The sequence below is a fragment of the Prorops nasuta genome, unplaced genomic scaffold (genome assembly GCF_024137725.1).
Source record: "Prorops nasuta isolate Cenicafe-Biocafe unplaced genomic scaffold, Cenicafe_Pnas_1.2 PNAS00007, whole genome shotgun sequence".
Taxonomy (NCBI): Eukaryota; Metazoa; Arthropoda; class Insecta; order Hymenoptera; family Bethylidae; genus Prorops; species Prorops nasuta.
In genome coordinates this window covers 9554919-9575318 of record NW_027116804.1, presented here as the reverse complement: position 1 = coordinate 9575318, position 20400 = coordinate 9554919, and the positions used below count along the sequence as shown (strand labels likewise).

The 20400-nt window shown below is 43.1% G+C and overlaps 1 protein-coding gene across 1 annotated transcript; it reads left to right on the top strand.

The window, feature by feature from the left end:
* Nucleotides 1-9421: 9421 nt before the first annotated feature.
* Nucleotides 9422-14515, top strand: LOC136775083 (uncharacterized). The gene has a single exon (XM_066729558.1). It carries the CDS (start codon nt 9422-9424, stop codon nt 14513-14515), a length of 5094 nt encoding a protein of 1697 aa, XP_066585655.1.
* Nucleotides 14516-20400: the final 5885 nt, after the last annotated feature.

Below are 20400 nucleotides of genomic sequence, written 5' to 3'. Positions count from 1 at the left end.
ATTATTAATCCCTACGTTACCGACTCGTGAGATAGGCTCACGAGTGGATTATAGCTAACGTCAAGGATAGATCCCGTTGACAGGCAGAGGCCCGGATGAAAAGACCGGCGCTCCAGTAAACGATGTCCAGGTTGTCCTGAGAAGTAAGGCAGGGCCATGCCAAACAACCCAGGCAACCTGAGATAAGGAGAAGCGGCCTCGGGGAGTCCTAAAACAATGACAGTGTCTATAAGTCCCCACGAGGAGGGGAAATAGAACATCGAGTCTGGCTTGAACGCTGGTTACGCGCGTCAAGCAGGCTGCGCGAATGTCGTGCGCAGACTGCCATAGCAGGCAGTCGGAACGCGACCATGGGACTGTGCTGATGTGTTCGTGCGTGCTGGTGAGCGCGTGACGCGGCACTCAGACAGCCATGGGTCGGTTCGCGTACGTGAGGCGTGTGCTATAGGCCAGCCTGCACGTACGTCACGACTGGATACCGGCCAATGCATAGTGGGTTGTGCAGGGGCGTAGTTAGCCCGTTGGAATGTGTCCCGGTGCCCTCCGTAATCCCATAGGCTTGCGCTATGGCTGGACGGGCCGTGAACATTGCCTCCGTGGTGGTCCGCTCCTGGCAAAACTCTATGCTTTGGCAATTGATACCGCATTTTCCCGCACTCCTCACCACCACCTGTGTGTGGGTGGTGAGGAAGAAATGTATGCCCCTCAGCAGGCAGGTCTGCGAGGCTCGGACTTCCGTAAGGAACCCTCCCCTCTCTCCACGACCTAGCATACTGAGCGACCCTGGCTACCGCTACCGTCCACATGCATGGCCGCAGGGCCGTATGAGATGCATAAAGAATGGGGTCGAAGGACCCAACTGATAACGTAGGGTTGTTTGCCACCCAACTGACCAACTGGCGTCCTGATACCGACAGAAAAAGACGGGCGAAGGTAATGGGAAAACCCGTGGTGTGAGTGGCCCCTCACACTGACGGAAATACCGTTACAGATTATACAGAGCTGATGACATAATCGATTTTCAGGTATCCAGCTTTGTATAATCGAATCGCGAAGAGATAACCATAGAGTCAATAGGGACTTTTTTATTCACCATGATGTGATCTACAAAAGTCTCCATTGGATCTATCGTCTATCTCGTCTCGATTCGATTATACATAGCTGGAAACCTGAAAATCGATTATGTCATCAGCTATGTATAATCGAATCGCGACGAGATAACCATAGAGTCAATAGGAAACTTTTTATTCACCATGATATGATTTACAAATGTCTCCATTGGATCTATCGTCTATCTCGTCAGGATTCGATTATTCATAGCTGGATCCAGAAAATCGATTATGTCATCAGCTATGTATAATCGAATCGCGACGATATAACCATAGAGTCAATAGGCACTTTTTTATTCACCATGATGTGTGTGATCTACAAAAGTCTCCTTTGGATCTATCGTTTATCTCGTGGCGATTCGATTATACGTAGCTGGCTACCTGAAAATCGATAATGTCATCATCTATATATAATCAAATCGCGGCGAGATACAGGATAGATCCAATGGAGACTTTTGTAGATCACCTAATGGTGAATAGAAAAGTTCATATTGACTGTATGGTTATCTCGTCGCGATTTGATTATACAGAGCTGATGACATAATCGATTTTCAGGTATACAGTTTTATATAATCGAATCGCGACGAGATAACCATAGGGTCAATACGAACTTTTTTATTCACCATTAGGTGATCTACAAAAGTCTCCATTCGATCTATCCTTTATCTCGTCGCGAATTGATTATAGATAGCTGATGACATAATCGATTTTCAGATATCCAGCTATGTATAATCGAATCGCGACGAGATAAACGATAGATCCAAAGGAGACTTTTTGTAGATCACATTATGGTGAATAAAAAAGTTCGTATTGACTCTATGGTTATCTGGTCGCGACTCGATTATACAAAGCTGGATAACTGAAAACCGATTATGTCATCAGCTCTGTATAATCGATTCGCGACGAGAAAACCATAGAGTCAATAGGAATTTTTTTATTCACCATGATGTAATCTACAAAAGTCTCCTTTGGATCTATCGTTTATCTCGTCCCGATTCGATTATACATAGCTGGATACCTAAAAATCGATTATGTCATCCGCTATGTATAATCGATTCGCGACGACATAACCATAGAGTCAATAGGAAACTTATTATTCACCATGATATGATCTACAAAAGTCTCCATTGGATCTATCGTCTATCTCGTCAGGATTCGATTATACATAGCTGGATCCAGAAAATCGATTATGTCATCAGCTATGTATAATCAAATCGCGACGAGATAACCATACAGTCAGTTGGAACTTTATTATTCACCATGATATAATCTACAAAAGTCTCCTTTAGATCTATCGTTTATCTCGTCGCGATTCGATTATACATAGCTGGATACCTGAAAATCGGTTATGTCATCAGCTATGTATAATCAAATCGCGACGAGATAGAGGATAAATCCAATGGAGGCTTTTGTAGATACCTAATGGTGAATAAAAAAGTTCCTATTGACTGTATGGTTATCTCGTCACGATTCGATTATACAGAGATGATGACATAATCGATTTTCAGGTATCCAGCTTTATATAATCAAATCGCGACGAGATAACCATAGAGTCAATAGGGACTTTTTTATTTACCATGGTGTGATCTACAAAAGTCTCCTTAGAATCTATCGTTTATCTCGTCGCGATTCGATTATACATAGCTGGATACCTGAAAATCGATTATGTCATCAGCTATGTATAATCAAATCGCGACGAGATAACCATACAGTCAGTTGGAACTTTTTTATTCACCATGATGTGATCTACAAAAAGACTCCTTTGGATCTATCGTTTATCTCGTCGCGATTCGATTATGCATAGCTGGATGCCTGAAAATCGATTATGTCATCAGCTATGTATAATCGATTCGGGACGAAATAACCATAGAGTCAATAGGAAACTTATTATTCACCATGATATGATCTACAAAAGTCTCCATTGGATCTATCGTCTATCTCGTCAGGATTCGATTATACATAGCTGGATCCAGAAAATCGATTATGTCATCAGATATGTATAATCGAATCGCGACGATATAACCATAGAGTCAATAGGCACTTTTTTATTCACCATGATGCGTGTGATCTACAAAAGTCTCCTTTGGATCTATCGTTTATCTCGTCGCGATTCGATTATACGTAGCTGGATACCTGAAAATCGATAACGTCATCAGCTATATATGATCAAATCGCGGCGAGATACAGGATAGATCCAATGGAGACTTTTGTAGATCACCTAATGGTGAATAAAAAAGTTCGTATTGACTCTATGGTTATCTCGTCGCAATTCGATTATACAGAGCTGATGACATAATCGATTTTCATGTATCCAGCTTTGTATAATCGAATCGCGACGAGATAACCGAAGAGTCAATAGGGACTTTTTTATTTACCATGGTGTGATCTACAAAAGTCTCCTTTGGATCTATCGTTTATCTCGTCGCGATTCGATTATACGTAGCTGGATACCTGAAAATCGATAACGTCATCAGCTATATATGATCAAATCGCGGCGAGATACAGGATAGATCCAATGGAGGCTTTTGTAGATCACCTAATGGTGAATAAAAAAGTCCCTATTGACTGTATGGTTATCTCGTCGCGATTCGATTATACAGAGATGATGACATAATCGATTTTCAGGTATCCAGCTTTGTATAATCGAATCGCGACGAGATAACCATAGAGTCAATAGGAACTTTTTTATTCACCATGATGTGATCTACAAAAAGTCTCCTTTGGATCTATCGTTTATCTCGTCAGGATTCGATTATACATAGCTGGATCCAGAAAATCGATTATGTCATCAGCTATGTATAATCGAATCGCGACGATATAACCATAGAGTCAATAGGCACTTTTTTATTCACCATGATGTGTGTGATCTACAAAAGTCTCCTTTGGATCTATCGTTTATCTCGTCGCGATTCGATTATACGTAGCTGGATACCTGAAAATCGATAACGTCATCAGCTATATATGATCAAATCGCGGCGAGATACAGGATAGATCCAATGGAGACTTTTGTAGATCACCTAATGGTGAATAAAAAAGTTCGTATTGACTCTATGGTTATCTCGTCGCAATTCGATTATACAGAGCTGATGACATAATCGATTTTCATGTATCCAGCTTTGTATAATCGAATCGCGACGAGATAACCAAAGAGTCAATAGGGACTTTTTTATTTACCATGGTGTGATCTACATAAGTCTCCTTTGGATCTATCGTTTATCTCGTCGCGATTCGATTATACATAGCTGGATACTTGAAAATCGATAACGTCATCAGCTATATATAATCAAATCGCGGCGAGATAGAGGATAGATCCAATGGAGGCTTTTTTAGATCACCTAATGGTGAATAAAAAAGTTCCTATTGACTGTATGGTAATCTCGTCGCGATTCGATTTGTAACGAAGTTCCCCGTTACGTATACGAGATACCGAATAAAGAACATAAAAGCTACCGAACAGTGGATATTATTAATCCCTACGTTACCGACTCGTGAGATAGGCTCACGAGTGGATTATAGCTAACGTCAAGGATAGATCCCGTTGACAGGCAGAGGCCCGGATGAAAAGACCGGCGCTCCAGTAAACGATGTCCAGGTTGTCCTGAGAAGTAAGGCAGGGCCATGCCAAACAACCCAGGCAACCTGAGATAAGGAGAAGCGGCCTCGGGGAGTCCTAAAACAATGACAGTGTCTATAAGTCCCCACGAGGAGGGGAAATAGAACATCGAGTCTGGCTTGAACGCTGGTTACGCGCGTCAAGCAGGCTGCGCGAATGTCGTGCGCAGACTGCCATAGCAGGCAGTCGGAACGCGACCATGGGACTGTGCTGATGTGTTCGTGCGTGCTGGTGAGCGCGTGACGCGGCACTCAGACAGCCATGGGTCGGTTCGCGTACGTGAGGCGTGTGCTATAGGCCAGCCTGCACGTACGTCACGACTGGATACCGGCCAATGCATAGTGGGTTGTGCAGGGGCGTAGTTAGCCCGTTGGAATGTGTCCCGGTGCCCTCCGTAATCCCATAGGCTTGCGCTATGGCTGGACGGGCCGTGAACATTGCCTCCGTGGTGGTCCGCTCCTGGCAAAACTCTATGCTTTGGCAATTGATACCGCATTTTCCCGCACTCCTCACCACCACCTGTGTGTGGGTGGTGAGGAAGAAATGTATGCCCCTCAGCAGGCAGGTCTGCGAGGCTCGGACTTCCGTAAGGAACCCTCCCCTCTCTCCACGACCTAGCATACTGAGCGACCCTGGCTACCGCTACCGTCCACATGCATGGCCGCAGGGCCGTATGAGATGCATAAAGAATGGGGTCGAAGGACCCAACTGATAACGTAGGGTTGTTTGCCACCCAACTGACCAACTGGCGTCCTGATACCGACAGAAAAAGACGGGCGAAGGTAATGGGAAAACCCGTGGTGTGAGTGGCCCCTCACACTGACGGAAATACCGTTACAGATTATACAGAGCTGATGACATAATCGATTTTCAGGTATCCAGCTTTGTATAATCGAATCGCGAAGAGATAACCATAGAGTCAATAGGGACTTTTTTATTCACCATGATGTGATCTATAAAAGTCTCCATTGGATCTATCGTCTATCTCGTCTCGATTCGATTATACATAGCTGGAAACCTGAAAATCGATTATGTCATCAGCTATGTATAATCGAATCGCGACGAGATAACCATAGAGTCAATAGGAAACTTTTTATTCACCATGATATGATTTACAAATGTCTCCATTGGATCTATCGTCTATCTCGTCAGGATTCGATTATTCATAGCTGGATCCAGAAAATCGATTATGTCATCAGCTATGTATAATCGAATCGCGACGATATAACCATAGAGTCAATAGGCACTTTTTTATTCACCATGATGTGTGTGATCTACAAAAGTCTCCTTTGGATCTATCGTTTATCTCGTGGCGATTCGATTATACGTAGCTGGCTACCTGAAAATCGATAATGTCATCATCTATATATAATCAAATCGCGGCGAGATACAGGATAGATCCAATGGAGACTTTTGTAGATCACCTAATGGTGAATAAAAAAGTTCATATTGACTGTATGGTTATCTCGTCGCGATTTGATTATACAGAGCTGATGACATAATCGATTTTCAGGTATACAGTTTTATATAATCGAATCGCGACGAGATAACCATAGGGTCAATACGAACTTTTTTATTCACCATTAGGTGATCTACAAAAGTCTCCATTCGATCTATCCTTTATCTCGTCGCGAATTGATTATAGATAGCTGATGACATAATCGATTTTCAGATATCCAGCTATGTATAATCGAATCGCGACGAGATAAACGATAGATCCAAAGGAGACTTTTTGTAGATCACATTATGGTGAATAAAAAAGTTCGTATTGACTCTATGGTTATCTGGTCGCGACTCGATTATACAAAGCTGGATAACTGAAAACCGATTATGTCATCAGCTCTGTATAATCGATTCGCGACGAGAAAACCATAGAGTCAATAGGAATTTTTTTATTCACCATGATATGATCTACAAAAGTCTCCATTGGATCTATCGTCTATCTCGTCAGGATTCGATTATACATAGCTGGATCCAGAAAATCGATTATGTCATCAGCTATGTATAATCAAATCGCGACGAGATAACCATACAGTCAGTTGGAACTTTATTATTCACCATGATATAATCTACAAAAGTCTCCTTTAGATCTATCGTTTATCTCGTCGCGATTCGATTATACATAGCTGGATACCTGAAAATCGGTTATGTCATCAGCTATGTATAATCAAATCGCGACGAGATAGAGGATAAATCCAATGGAGGCTTTTGTAGATACCTAATGGTGAATAAAAAAGTTCCTATTGACTGTATGGTTATCTCGTCACGATTCGATTATACAGAGATGATGACATAATCGATTTTCAGGTATCCAGCTTTATATAATCGAATCGCGACGAGATAACCATAGAGTCAATAGGGACTTTTTTATTTACCATGGTGTGATCTACAAAAGTCTCCTTAGAATCTATCGTTTATCTCGTCGCGATTCGATTATACATAGCTGGATACCTGAAAATCGATTATGTCATCAGCTATGTATAATCAAATCGCGACGAGATAACCATACAGTCAGTTGGAACTTTTTTATTCACCATGATGTGATCTACAAAAAGACTCCTTTGGATCTATCGTTTATCTCGTCGCGATTCGATTATGCATAGCTGGATGCCTGAAAATCGATTATGTCATCAGCTATGTATAATCGATTCGGGACGAAATAACCATAGAGTCAATAGGAAACTTATTATTCACCATGATATGATCTACAAAAGTCTCCATTGGATCTATCGTCTATCTCGTCAGGATTCGATTATACATAGCTGGATCCAGAAAATCGATTATGTCATCAGATATGTATAATCGAATCGCGACGATATAACCATAGAGTCAATAGGCACTTTTTTATTCACCATGATGCGTGTGATCTACAAAAGTCTCCTTTGGATCTATCGTTTATCTCGTCGCGATTCGATTATACGTAGCTGGATACCTGAAAATCGATAACGTCATCAGCTATATATGATCAAATCGCGGCGAGATACAGGATAGATCCAATGGAGACTTTTGTAGATCACCTAATGGTGAATAAAAAAGTTCGTATTGACTCTATGGTTATCTCGTCGCAATTCGATTATACAGAGCTGATGACATAATCGATTTTCATGTATCCAGCTTTGTATAATCGAATCGCGACGAGATAACCGAAGAGTCAATAGGGACTTTTTTATTTACCATGGTGTGATCTACAAAAGTCTCCTTTGGATCTATCGTTTATCTCGTCGCGATTCGATTATACGTAGCTGGATACCTGAAAATCGATAACGTCATCAGCTATATATGATCAAATCGCGGCGAGATACAGGATAGATCCAATGGAGGCTTTTTTAGATCACCTAATGGTGAATAAAAAAGTTCCTATTGACTGTATGGTTATCTCGTCGCGATTCGATTATACAGAGCTGATGACATAATCGAATTTCAGGTATCCAGCTTTGTATAATCGAATTGCGAAGTGTTCGAAATCAGAAGAAGCAGAAAAGCTCAAGGACCGCCAGCGTCCGTGCTCACTCTTTCTTCTATCTATCTTGCGTTCAGGAGCTGAACTGAACACCGATATCGCGCTTGGGCGAACCCTCGAATAGTTCCTCCCGACCGTTTCTCCCTTAATTTTCACAATTTCCTAGAAATAAGCATAGCTACGCATAGCCCCGAATGTTTACTTTCTATAATGTCTAAACAGCCTTTTTCGATAAAATCTGTTTTTACGGCTCAAAACAGCATTTTACTGATTACATGTCTGGGCTTCTATACCCGTCTCTCTCGCTCCGCGGCGAGCCAGCGTGCCTCGTAGGCACTGGCACGCCGCGGTAGCGACACTGGTTTCGCTCGGCCACCAGGTGGCCAGCACCACGATCGCTCTCGCTAGCGAAAATTGCATCGCACAACTATATAGATGGGTCCTTGATAAGGACCCATCGCAGCCTAATCACGCTCGACAGCAGCTCAGCAGCAGCAGCGACAGCAGCAACGACAAGCTCCGCCTCTTACTTTTGAAGCCTTCCGGCTACAGCGCCTCTACGGCCACCTTCGCCTCAACGGCAACCAGCGCCTCCACGGCCAACCAGCGCCTCCACGGCCAACCAGCGCCTCCACCAGGCCATCTACGCCTTTTTAGGCATTCTTTGCTTCGGTTTTGGTAAGTATCACCAAACCACCCACCGCCATCCTAGGAGAGGACTTCCCTCCTGCGGCCTTCCACTCCCCTCTCCTACCCCCTCAACACTGCCTTCCAGGGGCTCGCCTGGAACAGTGTTCCTTAGTTCTCTTCCAAGGCTCTCGAGGAGTCGGGTAGTGGGAGGAAACCTCTCCGAGGCAAATTCCCTAGGACTTCTGACGGCAGGAAATTCCCTAGAAAAACTTATAATTGCGCGGCACCTTTAAAAGTGCGAAAATCTATCTTTGTAAATTGCGTGAAACACATTACGTGCAATTTTATTGTAAAACTTTGTATATATTTATTTATTTATTTTAATAAACCACCTCTTGTCAACCGACAATTTTTCGCTCTTTTTATTTAAGGCAAACCTTCCCATTGTTCCTCAACAGATTTCTAGGTTAAGTTTCGGCGCACCATTTCGTACAAACTTTTTGGTCCTTCGAGCCGGATATCCGGCAAAACGTTTGAGTGCATTTGGTGTTGTCGGCTTTGCTTGGAGCTGTTGGGGAATTTTGGTTTTGTTTTGAGTAAGAATTCGAGATGTCGAAGACAGAGGACGTTTTCGAGCTTATGGCTCTCGTATCTACGCTCCAAGGCGAGTTCAGCCGCTTTTTAACAAACATTAAAAAACGCGGCGTGAAGAATTTTACGGTTCCTTTCCTTGAAGAACGTCTAGCCACCATCGGGAAACGGTTAACGGAGTTACATATAACTCATGCCAAGATTTGCGCAGCATTTAAGTCTGCTGATTTCAGTAAATCTGAATATGTTATACGTGGCACTTACGACTTAGCATTGGATGCGTTTGATGTGGCAGAAAGTTACATTTTGGAACAATTAGAGAACTTACGTTGTTCGGAAGCAGCCGGGCCTAAAGCATCAGCAGCCGATGTTTCCAACATTCGTCTTCCAATAATTGACTTGCCAAAATTCTCAGGGGACTATTCAGAGTGGTCAACTTTTTTTGAAACGTTCCGCTCTATTGTACACGACAATCCAGCTTTACCGGGAGTTCAAAAATTCCATTATTTAAAAGCTAGTTTAAAAGGGGAGGCTGCTTCAATCATTCAATCATTGGCGGTCACTAGTGAAAACTATGCCGTGGCTTGGGGTATTTTAGTTTCGCGTTATACCAACAAACGATTGGTCACAGCTACTTTTTTAAATAGAATTACTCAAGTTTCAGTAGCTCATGGGGATAATTTGAACTCACTTAAAACCATTCGGGATTCAGTCGCTGTAGCATTAGACGCACTTAAGGCCATGGGTTATTCGGTCGATAGATGGGACCCTCTGATAGTACACATTTTAACCAATAAATTGGACAATTCATTAAGGTTGGAATGGGAGAAATTACTAGGGAGCAGTACGGACTACCCTACTTACGCTCAATTTTTGGAATTTTTGTCCTGCCATATCAATACGCTAGAATCAATCGGCGTAAAACCAAAGACTTCTAGAAGGGAATCAGAAAAAACGTTCAAATCACATACAGCCGGCGTCGATAAAACAAATTGTGTTCATTGTGGAAGCAATCACTTGATATACCAATGTAAGGACTTCCTTGCCTTAAGCCCGAATGCTAGGTCTAAATTCGCGCTTTCGCAGAATCTTTGCATAAATTGTTTGCGTCCAGGACATAGTTGTACCTCGTGTAATTCTTCGTCGCGCTGTCGTAAGTGCAACAAATTGCACCACACATTATTGCATTTCGAGAGGTTAGGCACCGGGGGGAGCAAACCTAAGGAGACTACTCCTTCGTCGCGAACCGCCGTGGATCCTGAACCTTCTTGTTCAAATGCAGTTTCACATCTGAGCATAACTGATACTAGATCGGTTCTTTTAGCTACTTTCTCTGCTCGAATTGAGACCAACGATGGTTCTCATGTACTGGTACGCGGTTTAGTTGATCCGGGATCTGAAACGTCATTCATCACGGAAAACTTAGCTCAACAGATTCACGTTAAACGTAAACGTATCGCCGCTACCATTTATGGAGTCACAGGAGACTCTGCTCATACAGTTCGGGCAGAAACCGAATTAAAACTGCATTCTATCGCTCGTCGTGGTCTTTCTCTGGATGTAACTGCGTTAATTTTGCCGAAAATTACGAGTTACACTCCGCCGACGTATTCTCCGTCCATGTTTCCACAACTTCGCGAGCTAGAATTAGCAGATAACTTCGCAGCTACTAAAGCTCCAATAGACATACTATTAGGAGCCGATTATTTTCCTGCGTTGATCGAAGGTCCGGTAATTCGTTCTCCAGATCGATCTTTAGTTGCACAAAAGACGATTTTCGGATGGCTCGTTTCTGGGGTTCTGCCTAGTCCGGTCCGACATAGCGCGTTAACCGTTCATCATTGTTCCGGCCTCGAAAAAACGCTTCGTGACTTCTGGGAACTGGAAGAAGTTCCAGAAGTAAAATCCGTGTCCACAGAGGACTCTCTCTGTGAACAGCACTTTGTAAATACTTTTTCTCGTACTCCTTCCGGTCGTTTTGTCGTAGCATTACCTTTCCGGTCTGAGGAATCGAAACTTAGTTTAGGGTCTTCTTCCCGCGCCGCGGAAAAGACATTATCACGCATACTCCGTAAATTGGAGAGGTCTCCCTCTCAGGAAGATAGCTATTCTCAATTTCTACGCGAGTATCAATCTTTGGGACACATGTCTCCCATTAACTTAGATTCCGGTTTTCGAGTCTTTTTACCTCATCACGCGGTTTTTAAGATAGAAAATCAGAAGGAGAAGATTCGCGTCGTGTTTAACGCATCTTCTAAAACCTCGTCCGGTGTCTCGCTCAACGATACGTTGTTTATAGGCCCCAAGCTTCAACAGGATATCACACGTATATTAATGAATTGGCGCGCTTTTAGACACGTGGGTGTGACAGACATCGTTAAAATGTTCCGTCAGATACTTGTGCGCTCAGAGGACCGCAAGTATCAGAACATTTTGTGGAAGACTGAATCTGGTGGGATTCAGGCCTTCGAACTCAACACGGTGACGTACGGCACTGGGCCTGCGCCATTCTTATCCTCGCGTGTCTTACGCGAACTAGCATTTTGTGATGGAAGGGACTTTCCCTTGGCACAAAATGTTTTGCTCAATTCTACGTACGTAGATGATATCCTTTTCGGTGCTCACGACACAGAGCAGCTAGAAGCAACCCAGGATCAACTGATTCGCCTATTGGCAAAAGGAGGATTTTCCTTGAGCAAATGGGCATTTAGTGAGTCACGGTCTTCCGTGAATGAGCCATCCGAACCGCGCGTTTTCTCTGAAGACCCTTCGGATTCGGGTAAGATTTTAGGGATAGCTTGGGATCATGTACACGATCATTTCCGGTTTTTCGTGTCTCCATCGTCGATACTCGTTCTTACCAAGCGCGTTTTGCTGTCTGAAAACGCCCAAATCTACGATCCGTTGGGTTGGATCTCACCGGTAACGGTCGTTTTAAAGCAACTAATGCAATCAACCTGGTTGCTAAAATTAGCGTGGGATGATGAGATTCCAGATCCTATTCGTTCGAAATGGCTTGCGTGTTATGATCAACTTCAGGATCTACGCACCCTGCGCATCTCACGGTGGACTGGTCAAACTCTGACTACGATCAAACGTGAACTCTTAGGATTTTGCGATGCGTCTGAACTCGCTTATGGAGCCGTAGTGTACGAAAGAATTACTGCATCCAACGGGCAGATTTCAGTACATTTAGTTATGTCTAAAACCAAGGTCGCGCCGATCAAGACTACATCCATCCCGCGATTGGAATTGGTCGCTGCCGCACTATTAACCAAACTTATTCTTCAGGTGAAACGCAGTCTAACCGGAGATCTCGATTCTATTACGTGTCACTCGGATTCACAAGTTACCTTGGCTTGGCTAGCTAAACAACCGGTTAATTGGAAGACGTTCGTAGCTAATCGCGTATCGCTTATCCAAACGCAACTTCCGAATGCCAAATGGCACTATGTAAATACTAAACTCAATCCCGCGGACCTCTGTTCACGCGGAATCAGCGCCAAACAGCTCACTGAGGACTCACTCTGGTGGCAAGGGCCAGCATTCCTTCGTGAACAGCCTACTCATGACATTCAGGTTTACGAAACCTCTGAAGAGAGTCGCAAAACCAATCTGAACGTTCACGTGGGTGTCGATCAGTGTTGGTTTTTGGATAAATACTCCTCTTGGCATAAACTCGTTCGCGTTATGGCTTACGTCATTCGATTTGTCAATCATGCACGTAAACAGAGTACGCACTCGGATTTAGCCTTCTCGGTCTCCGAGGTTCGTTTTTCTGTCGAAACTTTAGTGAAAGTGGTGCAACGAGCACAGTTCGCTAAGGAATTAGCCGCTTTACAGCAAGGGGAAAGGGTCCCCACGCGGTCAAAGTTGCTTCCTCTCTATCCAACACTGGATTCCCGTGGAATCTTGAGGGTGGGAGGTCGATTACGGAACGCGAATCTTTCGGAACACGCGAAACATCCGATCGTACTGCCTGAGTGCCATCTCGCGTCCATTTTAATTCGCCAAACACATTTAGATACTCTTCATGGGGGACTTCAGTTAACATTGGCTACACTGCGCCAAAAGTTTTGGATCATTAATGCTCGCAACCTTGTCAAATCGGTGGTTCATAAATGCACCTCATGTGTTCGTGAACGCGCTAAATTAGGGGTTCAACTCATGGGTTCTCTTCCGGCAGCTCGGGTCTCCCGGAGTTTCGCCTTCGAGAACACCGGAGTGGACTATGCCGGGCCTTTTTCCATTAAACTTCATCATGGTCGCAATGCAAAATCGGTTAAGGGGTACGTAGCAGTTTTTGTGTGTTTGGCTACTCGCGCCATTCACCTTGAACTCGTGTCTAGACTCGATACCGAGGCCTTCCTCGCCGCGTTAGCTCGATTTATCTCTCGTCGCGGAAAACCTGCCGCAATTTACTCGGATAATGGCTTAAACTTTCAAGGGGCAGATGCTGAACTTACGCGCGCTTTCAAATCATCATTAGAGATCGCTCGCTCTCAAGACACTGAACCGATCAGTGAAATCGAATGGAAATTCATTCCTGTCGCAACTCCGCACTGGGGCGGTTTATGGGAAAGCGCCGTTAAAAGCATGAAGCACCATCTCAAACGATCTATCGGTGTTTTCGTGCCTAATTTTGAAGAAATGACCACACTCCTCTCGCGAATTGAGGCCTGCCTCAACTCTCGTCCGATTTCTCGTATGCACGACGATCTCGAGTCGCTTGACGTGTTGACCCCAGGTCATTTTCTGATAGGACGGCCGCTTTTAGCCCCCCCGGAATTCGCCACGCTTGATCTTCGCGAGTCGACTCTCAATCGGTGGCAATCCGTTACGAAAATATCAGAAGTATTCTGGAAGAAATGGTCTTCAGAATACCTTCACACTTTACAAAATCGGCCTAAATGGCAAAACGCTAACATGGACTTTCAAGTCGGAGATATCGTTCTCGTTAAAGTTCCAAACAATCCGCCTCGTACATGGACATGGGGTCGGATACTAAAACTTATTTCTGGGGTGGATGGGCTTGCTCGTGTTGCCACTATTAAAACAGCAAAAAAAGAGATACAACGCAGCGTTTCTCAACTTTGCAAGCTTCCTTCTTAAACCACTCTCTCTCTGTCTTCACTTCTCCTCCTAAATAGCCTTCTCTTATGGCCTCTTGGGACTTCCCAGGTCGCCATTTTGGTTTTTTTCTTCTGAACTATCTGGGACTCCCCAGGTTGTTCCTTTCCTGTTCCGGGTTTCCTGGGACTCTTCAGGTTGCCGCCATACCGTATCTGTTTGTGAGTTTCTCCTCAAAAGGTTCCCAGCAACTTATGGTTTCTTCTACTCACTACAGTTTCAATTAATTCATGGCGGACAACCCGTGGGCCCATTTATTGGGCGTAGGGTATAAGGAGGAGGAGGAAGATGACGTTTTGGAGCTCCACGCTCCTTTGGAGGAAATTGACCTCCAGAAGGTTTTTGACCTGGAAGAGAGAAAGGAGGAAACCCCACCACCACCAGAACCGCTCATGCGACCACGGCGACAACGCCCTACCGTCGCGTCCACCGTGAGCATTGCGCCGACCAACTGGGCTGGAGGAGTTCTCCACGATCCCAGTGCCAGGGAAGTCGAGCGCAATGCTCACAAAATCATAATCAGGGCCTTTGGTCAAGAAATCGCGGTGCCATTCATATCGGCATTGAAATGCCGCAAATGGAAGGCCTGGGCCCCTCAGGGTAAAATTATCCTGAAGTGGTCTCCCACTCTTGCCCTGAGGAGTGCCAGCCTTCTCCTGAAGCCGAAGCACTGAGCTTCACTCTTGTTATTGTCCCTATCTGTTTTATATATTTTTTTTTTTTATACTTTATTCTGTTAATAAAAATTGTTTGTTGTCTATACAACTTCTTTTATCCTTATTTTGACACCATCGTGTCAACGGGGGGAGTTTGTTCGAAATCAGAAGAAGCAGAAAAGCTCAAGGACCGCCAGCGTCCGTGCTCACTCTTTCTTCTATCTATCTTGCGTTCAGGAGCTGAACTGAACACCGATATCGCGCTTGGGCGAACCCTCGAATAGTTCCTCCCGACCGTTTCTCCCTTAATTTTCATAATTTCCTAGAAATAAGCATAGCTACGCATAGCCCCGAATGTTTACTTTCTATAATGTCTAAACAGCCTTTTTCGATAAAATCTGTTTTTACGGCTCAAAACAGCATTTTACTGATTACATGTCTGGGCTTCTATACCCGTCTCTCTCGCTCCGCGGCGAGCCAGCGTGCCTCGTAGGCACTGGCACGCCGCGGTAGCGACACTGGTTTCGCTCGGCCACCAGGTGGCCAGCACCACGATCGCTCTCGCTAGCGAAAATTGCATCGCACAACTATATAGATGGGTCCTTGATAAGGACCCATCGCAGCCTAATCACGCTCGACAGCAGCTCAGCAGCAGCAGCGACAGCAGCAACGACAAGCTCCGCCTCTTACTTTTGAAGCCTTCCGGCTACAGCGCCTCTACGGCCACCTTCGCCTCAACGGCAACCAGCGCCTCCACGGCCAACCAGCGCCTCCACGGCCAACCAGCGCCTCCACCAGGCCATCTACGCCTTTTTAGGCATTCTTTGCTTCGGTTTTGGTAAGTATCACCAAACCACCCACCGCCATCCTAGGAGAGGACTTCCCTCCTGCGGCCTTCCACTCCCCTCTCCTACCCCCTCAACACTGCCTTCCAGGGGCTCGCCTGGAACAGTGTTCCTTAGTTCTCTTCCAAGGCTCTCGAGGAGTCGGGTAGTGGGAGGAAACCTCTCCGAGGCAAATTCCCTAGGACTTCTGACGGCAGGAAATTCCCTAGAAAAACTTATAATTGCGCGGCACCTTTAAAAGTGCGAAAATCTATCTTTGTAAATTGCGTGAAACACATTACGTGCAATTTTATTGTAAAACTTTGTATATATTTATTTATTTATTTTAATAAACCACCTCTTGTCAACCGACAATTTTTCGCTCTTTTTATTTAAGGCAAACCTTCCCATTGTTCCTCAACAGATTTCTAGGTTAAGTTTCGGCGCACCATTTCGTACACGAAGAGATAACCATAGAGTCAATAGGGACTTTTTTATTCACCATGATGTGATCTACAAAAGTCTCCATTGGATCTATCGTCTATCTCGTCAGGATTCGATTATACATAGCTGGATCCAGAAAATCGATTATGTCATCAGCTATGTATAATCGAATCGCGACGATATAACCATAGAGTCAATAGGGGATTTTTTATTTACCAAGGTGTGATCTACAAAAGTCTCCTTAGAATCTATCGTTCATCTCGTCGCGATTCGATTATACATAGCTGGATACCTGAAAATCGATTATGTCATCAGCTATGTATAATCAAATCGCGACGAGATAACCATACAGTCAGTTGGAACTTTATTATTCACCATGATATAATCTACAAAAGTCTCCTTTAGATCTATCGTTTATCTCGTCGCGATTCGATTATACATAGCTGGATACCTGAAAATCGGTTATATCATCAGCTATGTATAATCAAATCGCGACGAGATAGAGGATAAATCCAATGGAGGCTTTTGTAGATCACCTAATGGTGAATAAAAAAGTTCCTATTGACTGTATGGTTATCTCGTCGCGATTCGATTATACAGAGATGATGACATAATCGATTTTCAGGTATCCAGCTTTGTATAATCGAATCGCGACGAGATAACCATAGAGTCAATAGGGACTTTTTTATTTACCATGGTGTGATCTACAAAAGTCACCTTAGAATCTATCGTTTATCGGGTCGCGATTCGATTATACATAGCTGGATACCTGAAAATCGATTATGTCATCAGCTATGTATAATCGATTCGGGACGATATAACCATAGAGTCAATAGGAAACTTATTATTCACCATGATATGATCTACAAAAGTCTCCATTGGATCTATCGTCTATCTCGTCAGGATTCGATTATACATAGCTGGATCCAGAAAATCGATTATGTCGTCAGCTATGTATAATCGAATCGCGACGATATAACCATAGAGACAATAGGCACTTTTTTATTCACCATGATGTGTGTGATCTACAAAAGTCTCCTTTGGATCTATCGTTTATCGGGTCGCGATTCGATTATGCATAGCTGGATACCTGAAAATCGATTATGTCATCAGCTATGTATAATCAAATCGCGACGAGATAACCATACAGTCAGTTGGAACTTTTCTATTCACCATGATGTGATCTACAAAAAGTCTCCTTTGGATCTATCGTTTATCTCGTCGCTATTCGATTATACATAGCTGGATACCTGAAAATCGATAACGTCATCAGCTATGTATAATCGATTCGGGACGATATAACCATAGAGTCAATAGGAAACTTATTATTCACCATGATATGATCTACAAAAGTCTCCATTGGATCTATCGTCTATCTCGTCAGGATTCGATTATACATAGCTGGATCCAGAAAATCGATTATGTCGTCAGCTATGTATAATCGAATCGCGACGATATAACCATAGAGACAATAGGCACTTTTTTATTCACCATGATGTGTGTGATCTACAAAAGTCTCCTTTGGATCTATCGTTTATCGGGTCGCGATTCGATTATGCATAGCTGGATACCTGAAAATCGATTATGTCATCAGCTATGTATAATCAAATCGCGACGAGATAACCATACAGTCAGTTGGAACTTTTCTATTCACCATGATGTGATCTACAAAAAGTCTCCTTTGGATCTATCGTTTATCTCGTCGCTATTCGATTATACATAGCTGGATACCTGAAAATCGATAACGTCATCAGCTATGTATAATCGAATCGCAACGAGATAACCATAGAGTCAATAGGAAACTTTTTATTCACCACGATATGATCTACAAAAGTCTCCATTGGATCTATCGTCTATCTCGTCATGATTCGATTATACATAGCTGGATCCAGAAAATCGATTATGTCATCAGCTATGTATAATCGAATCGCGACGATATAACCATAGAGTCAATAGGCACTTTTTTATTCACCATGATGTGTGTGATCTACAAAAGTCTCCTTTGGATCTATCGTTTATCGGGTCGCGATTCGATTATGCATAGCTGGATACCTGAAAATCGATTATGTCATCAGCTATGTATAATCAAATCGCGACGAGATAACCATACAGTCAGTTGGAACTTTTTTATTCACCATGATGTGATCTACAAAAGTCTCCTTTGGATCTATCGTTTATCTGGTCGCGATTCGATTATACGTAGCTGGATACCTGAAAATCGATAACGTCATCAGCTATATATAATCAAATCGCGGCGAGATACAGGATAGATGCAATGGAGACTTTTGTAGATCACCTAATGGTGAATAAAAAAGTTCCTATTGACTGTATGGTTATCTCGTCGCGATTCGATTATACAAAGCTGATGACATAATCGATTTTCAGGTATCCAGCTTTGTATAATCGATTCGCGACGATATAACCATAGAGTCTATAGGAACTTTTTTATTCACCATGATGTGTGATCTACAAAAGTCTCCATTGGATCTAACCTCTATCTCGTCAGGATTCGATTATACGTAGCTGGATACCTGAAAATCGATAACGTCATCAGCTATATATAATCAAATCGCGGCGAGATAGAGGATAGATCCAATGGAGACTTTTGTAGATCACCTAATGGTGAATAAAAAAGTTCCTATTGACTCTATGGTTATCTCGTCGCAATTCGATTATACAGAGCTGATGACATAATCGATTTTCATGTATCCAGCTTTGTATAATCGAATCGCGACGAGATAACCATAGAGTCAATAGGGACTTTTTTATTTACCATGGTGTGATCTACATAAGTCTCCTTTGGATCTATCGTTTATCTCGTCGCGATTCGATTATACATAGCTGGATACCTGAAAATCGATAACGTCATCAGCTATATATAATCAAATCGCGGCGAGATAGAGGATAGATCCAATGGAGGCTTTTTTAGATCACCTAATTCTGAATAAAAAAGTTCCTATTGACTGTATGGTTATCTCGTCGCGATTCGATTATACAGAGCTGATGACATAATCGATTTTCAGGTATACAGCTTTGTATAATCGAATCGCGATGAGATAAGTATAGAGTCAATTGGGACTTTTTTATTTACCATGGTGTGATCTACAAAAGTCTCCTTTGGATCTATCGTTTATCTCGTCGCGATTCGATTATACATAGCTGGATACCTGAAAATCGATCATGTCATCAGCTATGTATAATCGATTCGCGACGATATAACCATAGGGTCAATAGGAACTTTATTATTCACCATGATATAATCTACAAAAGTCTCCTTTGGATCTATCGTTTATCTCGTCGCGATTCGATTATACATAGCTGGATCCAGAAAACCGATTATGTCATCAGCTATATGTATAATCGAATCGCGACGCTATGACCATAGAGTCAATAAGCACTTTTTTATTCACCATGATGCGTGATCTACAAAAGTCTCCATTGGATCTAACCTCTATCTCGTCAGGATTCGATTATACTTAGCTGGATCCAGAAAATCGATTATGTCATCAGCTATGTATAATCGAATCGCGACGATATAATCATAGAGTCAATAGGAAACTTTTTATTCACCATGATATGATCTACAAAAGTCTCCATTGGATCTATCGTCTATCTCGTCAGGATTCGATTATACATAGGTGGATCCAGAAAATCGATTATGTCATCAGCTATGTATAATCGAATCGCGACGATATAACCATAGAGTCAATAGGCACTTTTTTATTCACCATGATGTGTGTGATCTACAAAAGTCTCCTTTGGATCTATCGTTTATCTCGTCGCGATTCGATTATACGTAGCTGGATACCTGAAAATCGATAACGTCATCAGCTATATATAATCAAATCGCGGAGAGATACAGGATAGATCCAATGGAGACTTTTGTAGATCAACTAATGTTGAATAAAAAAGTTCCTATTGACTGTATGGTTATCTCGTCGCG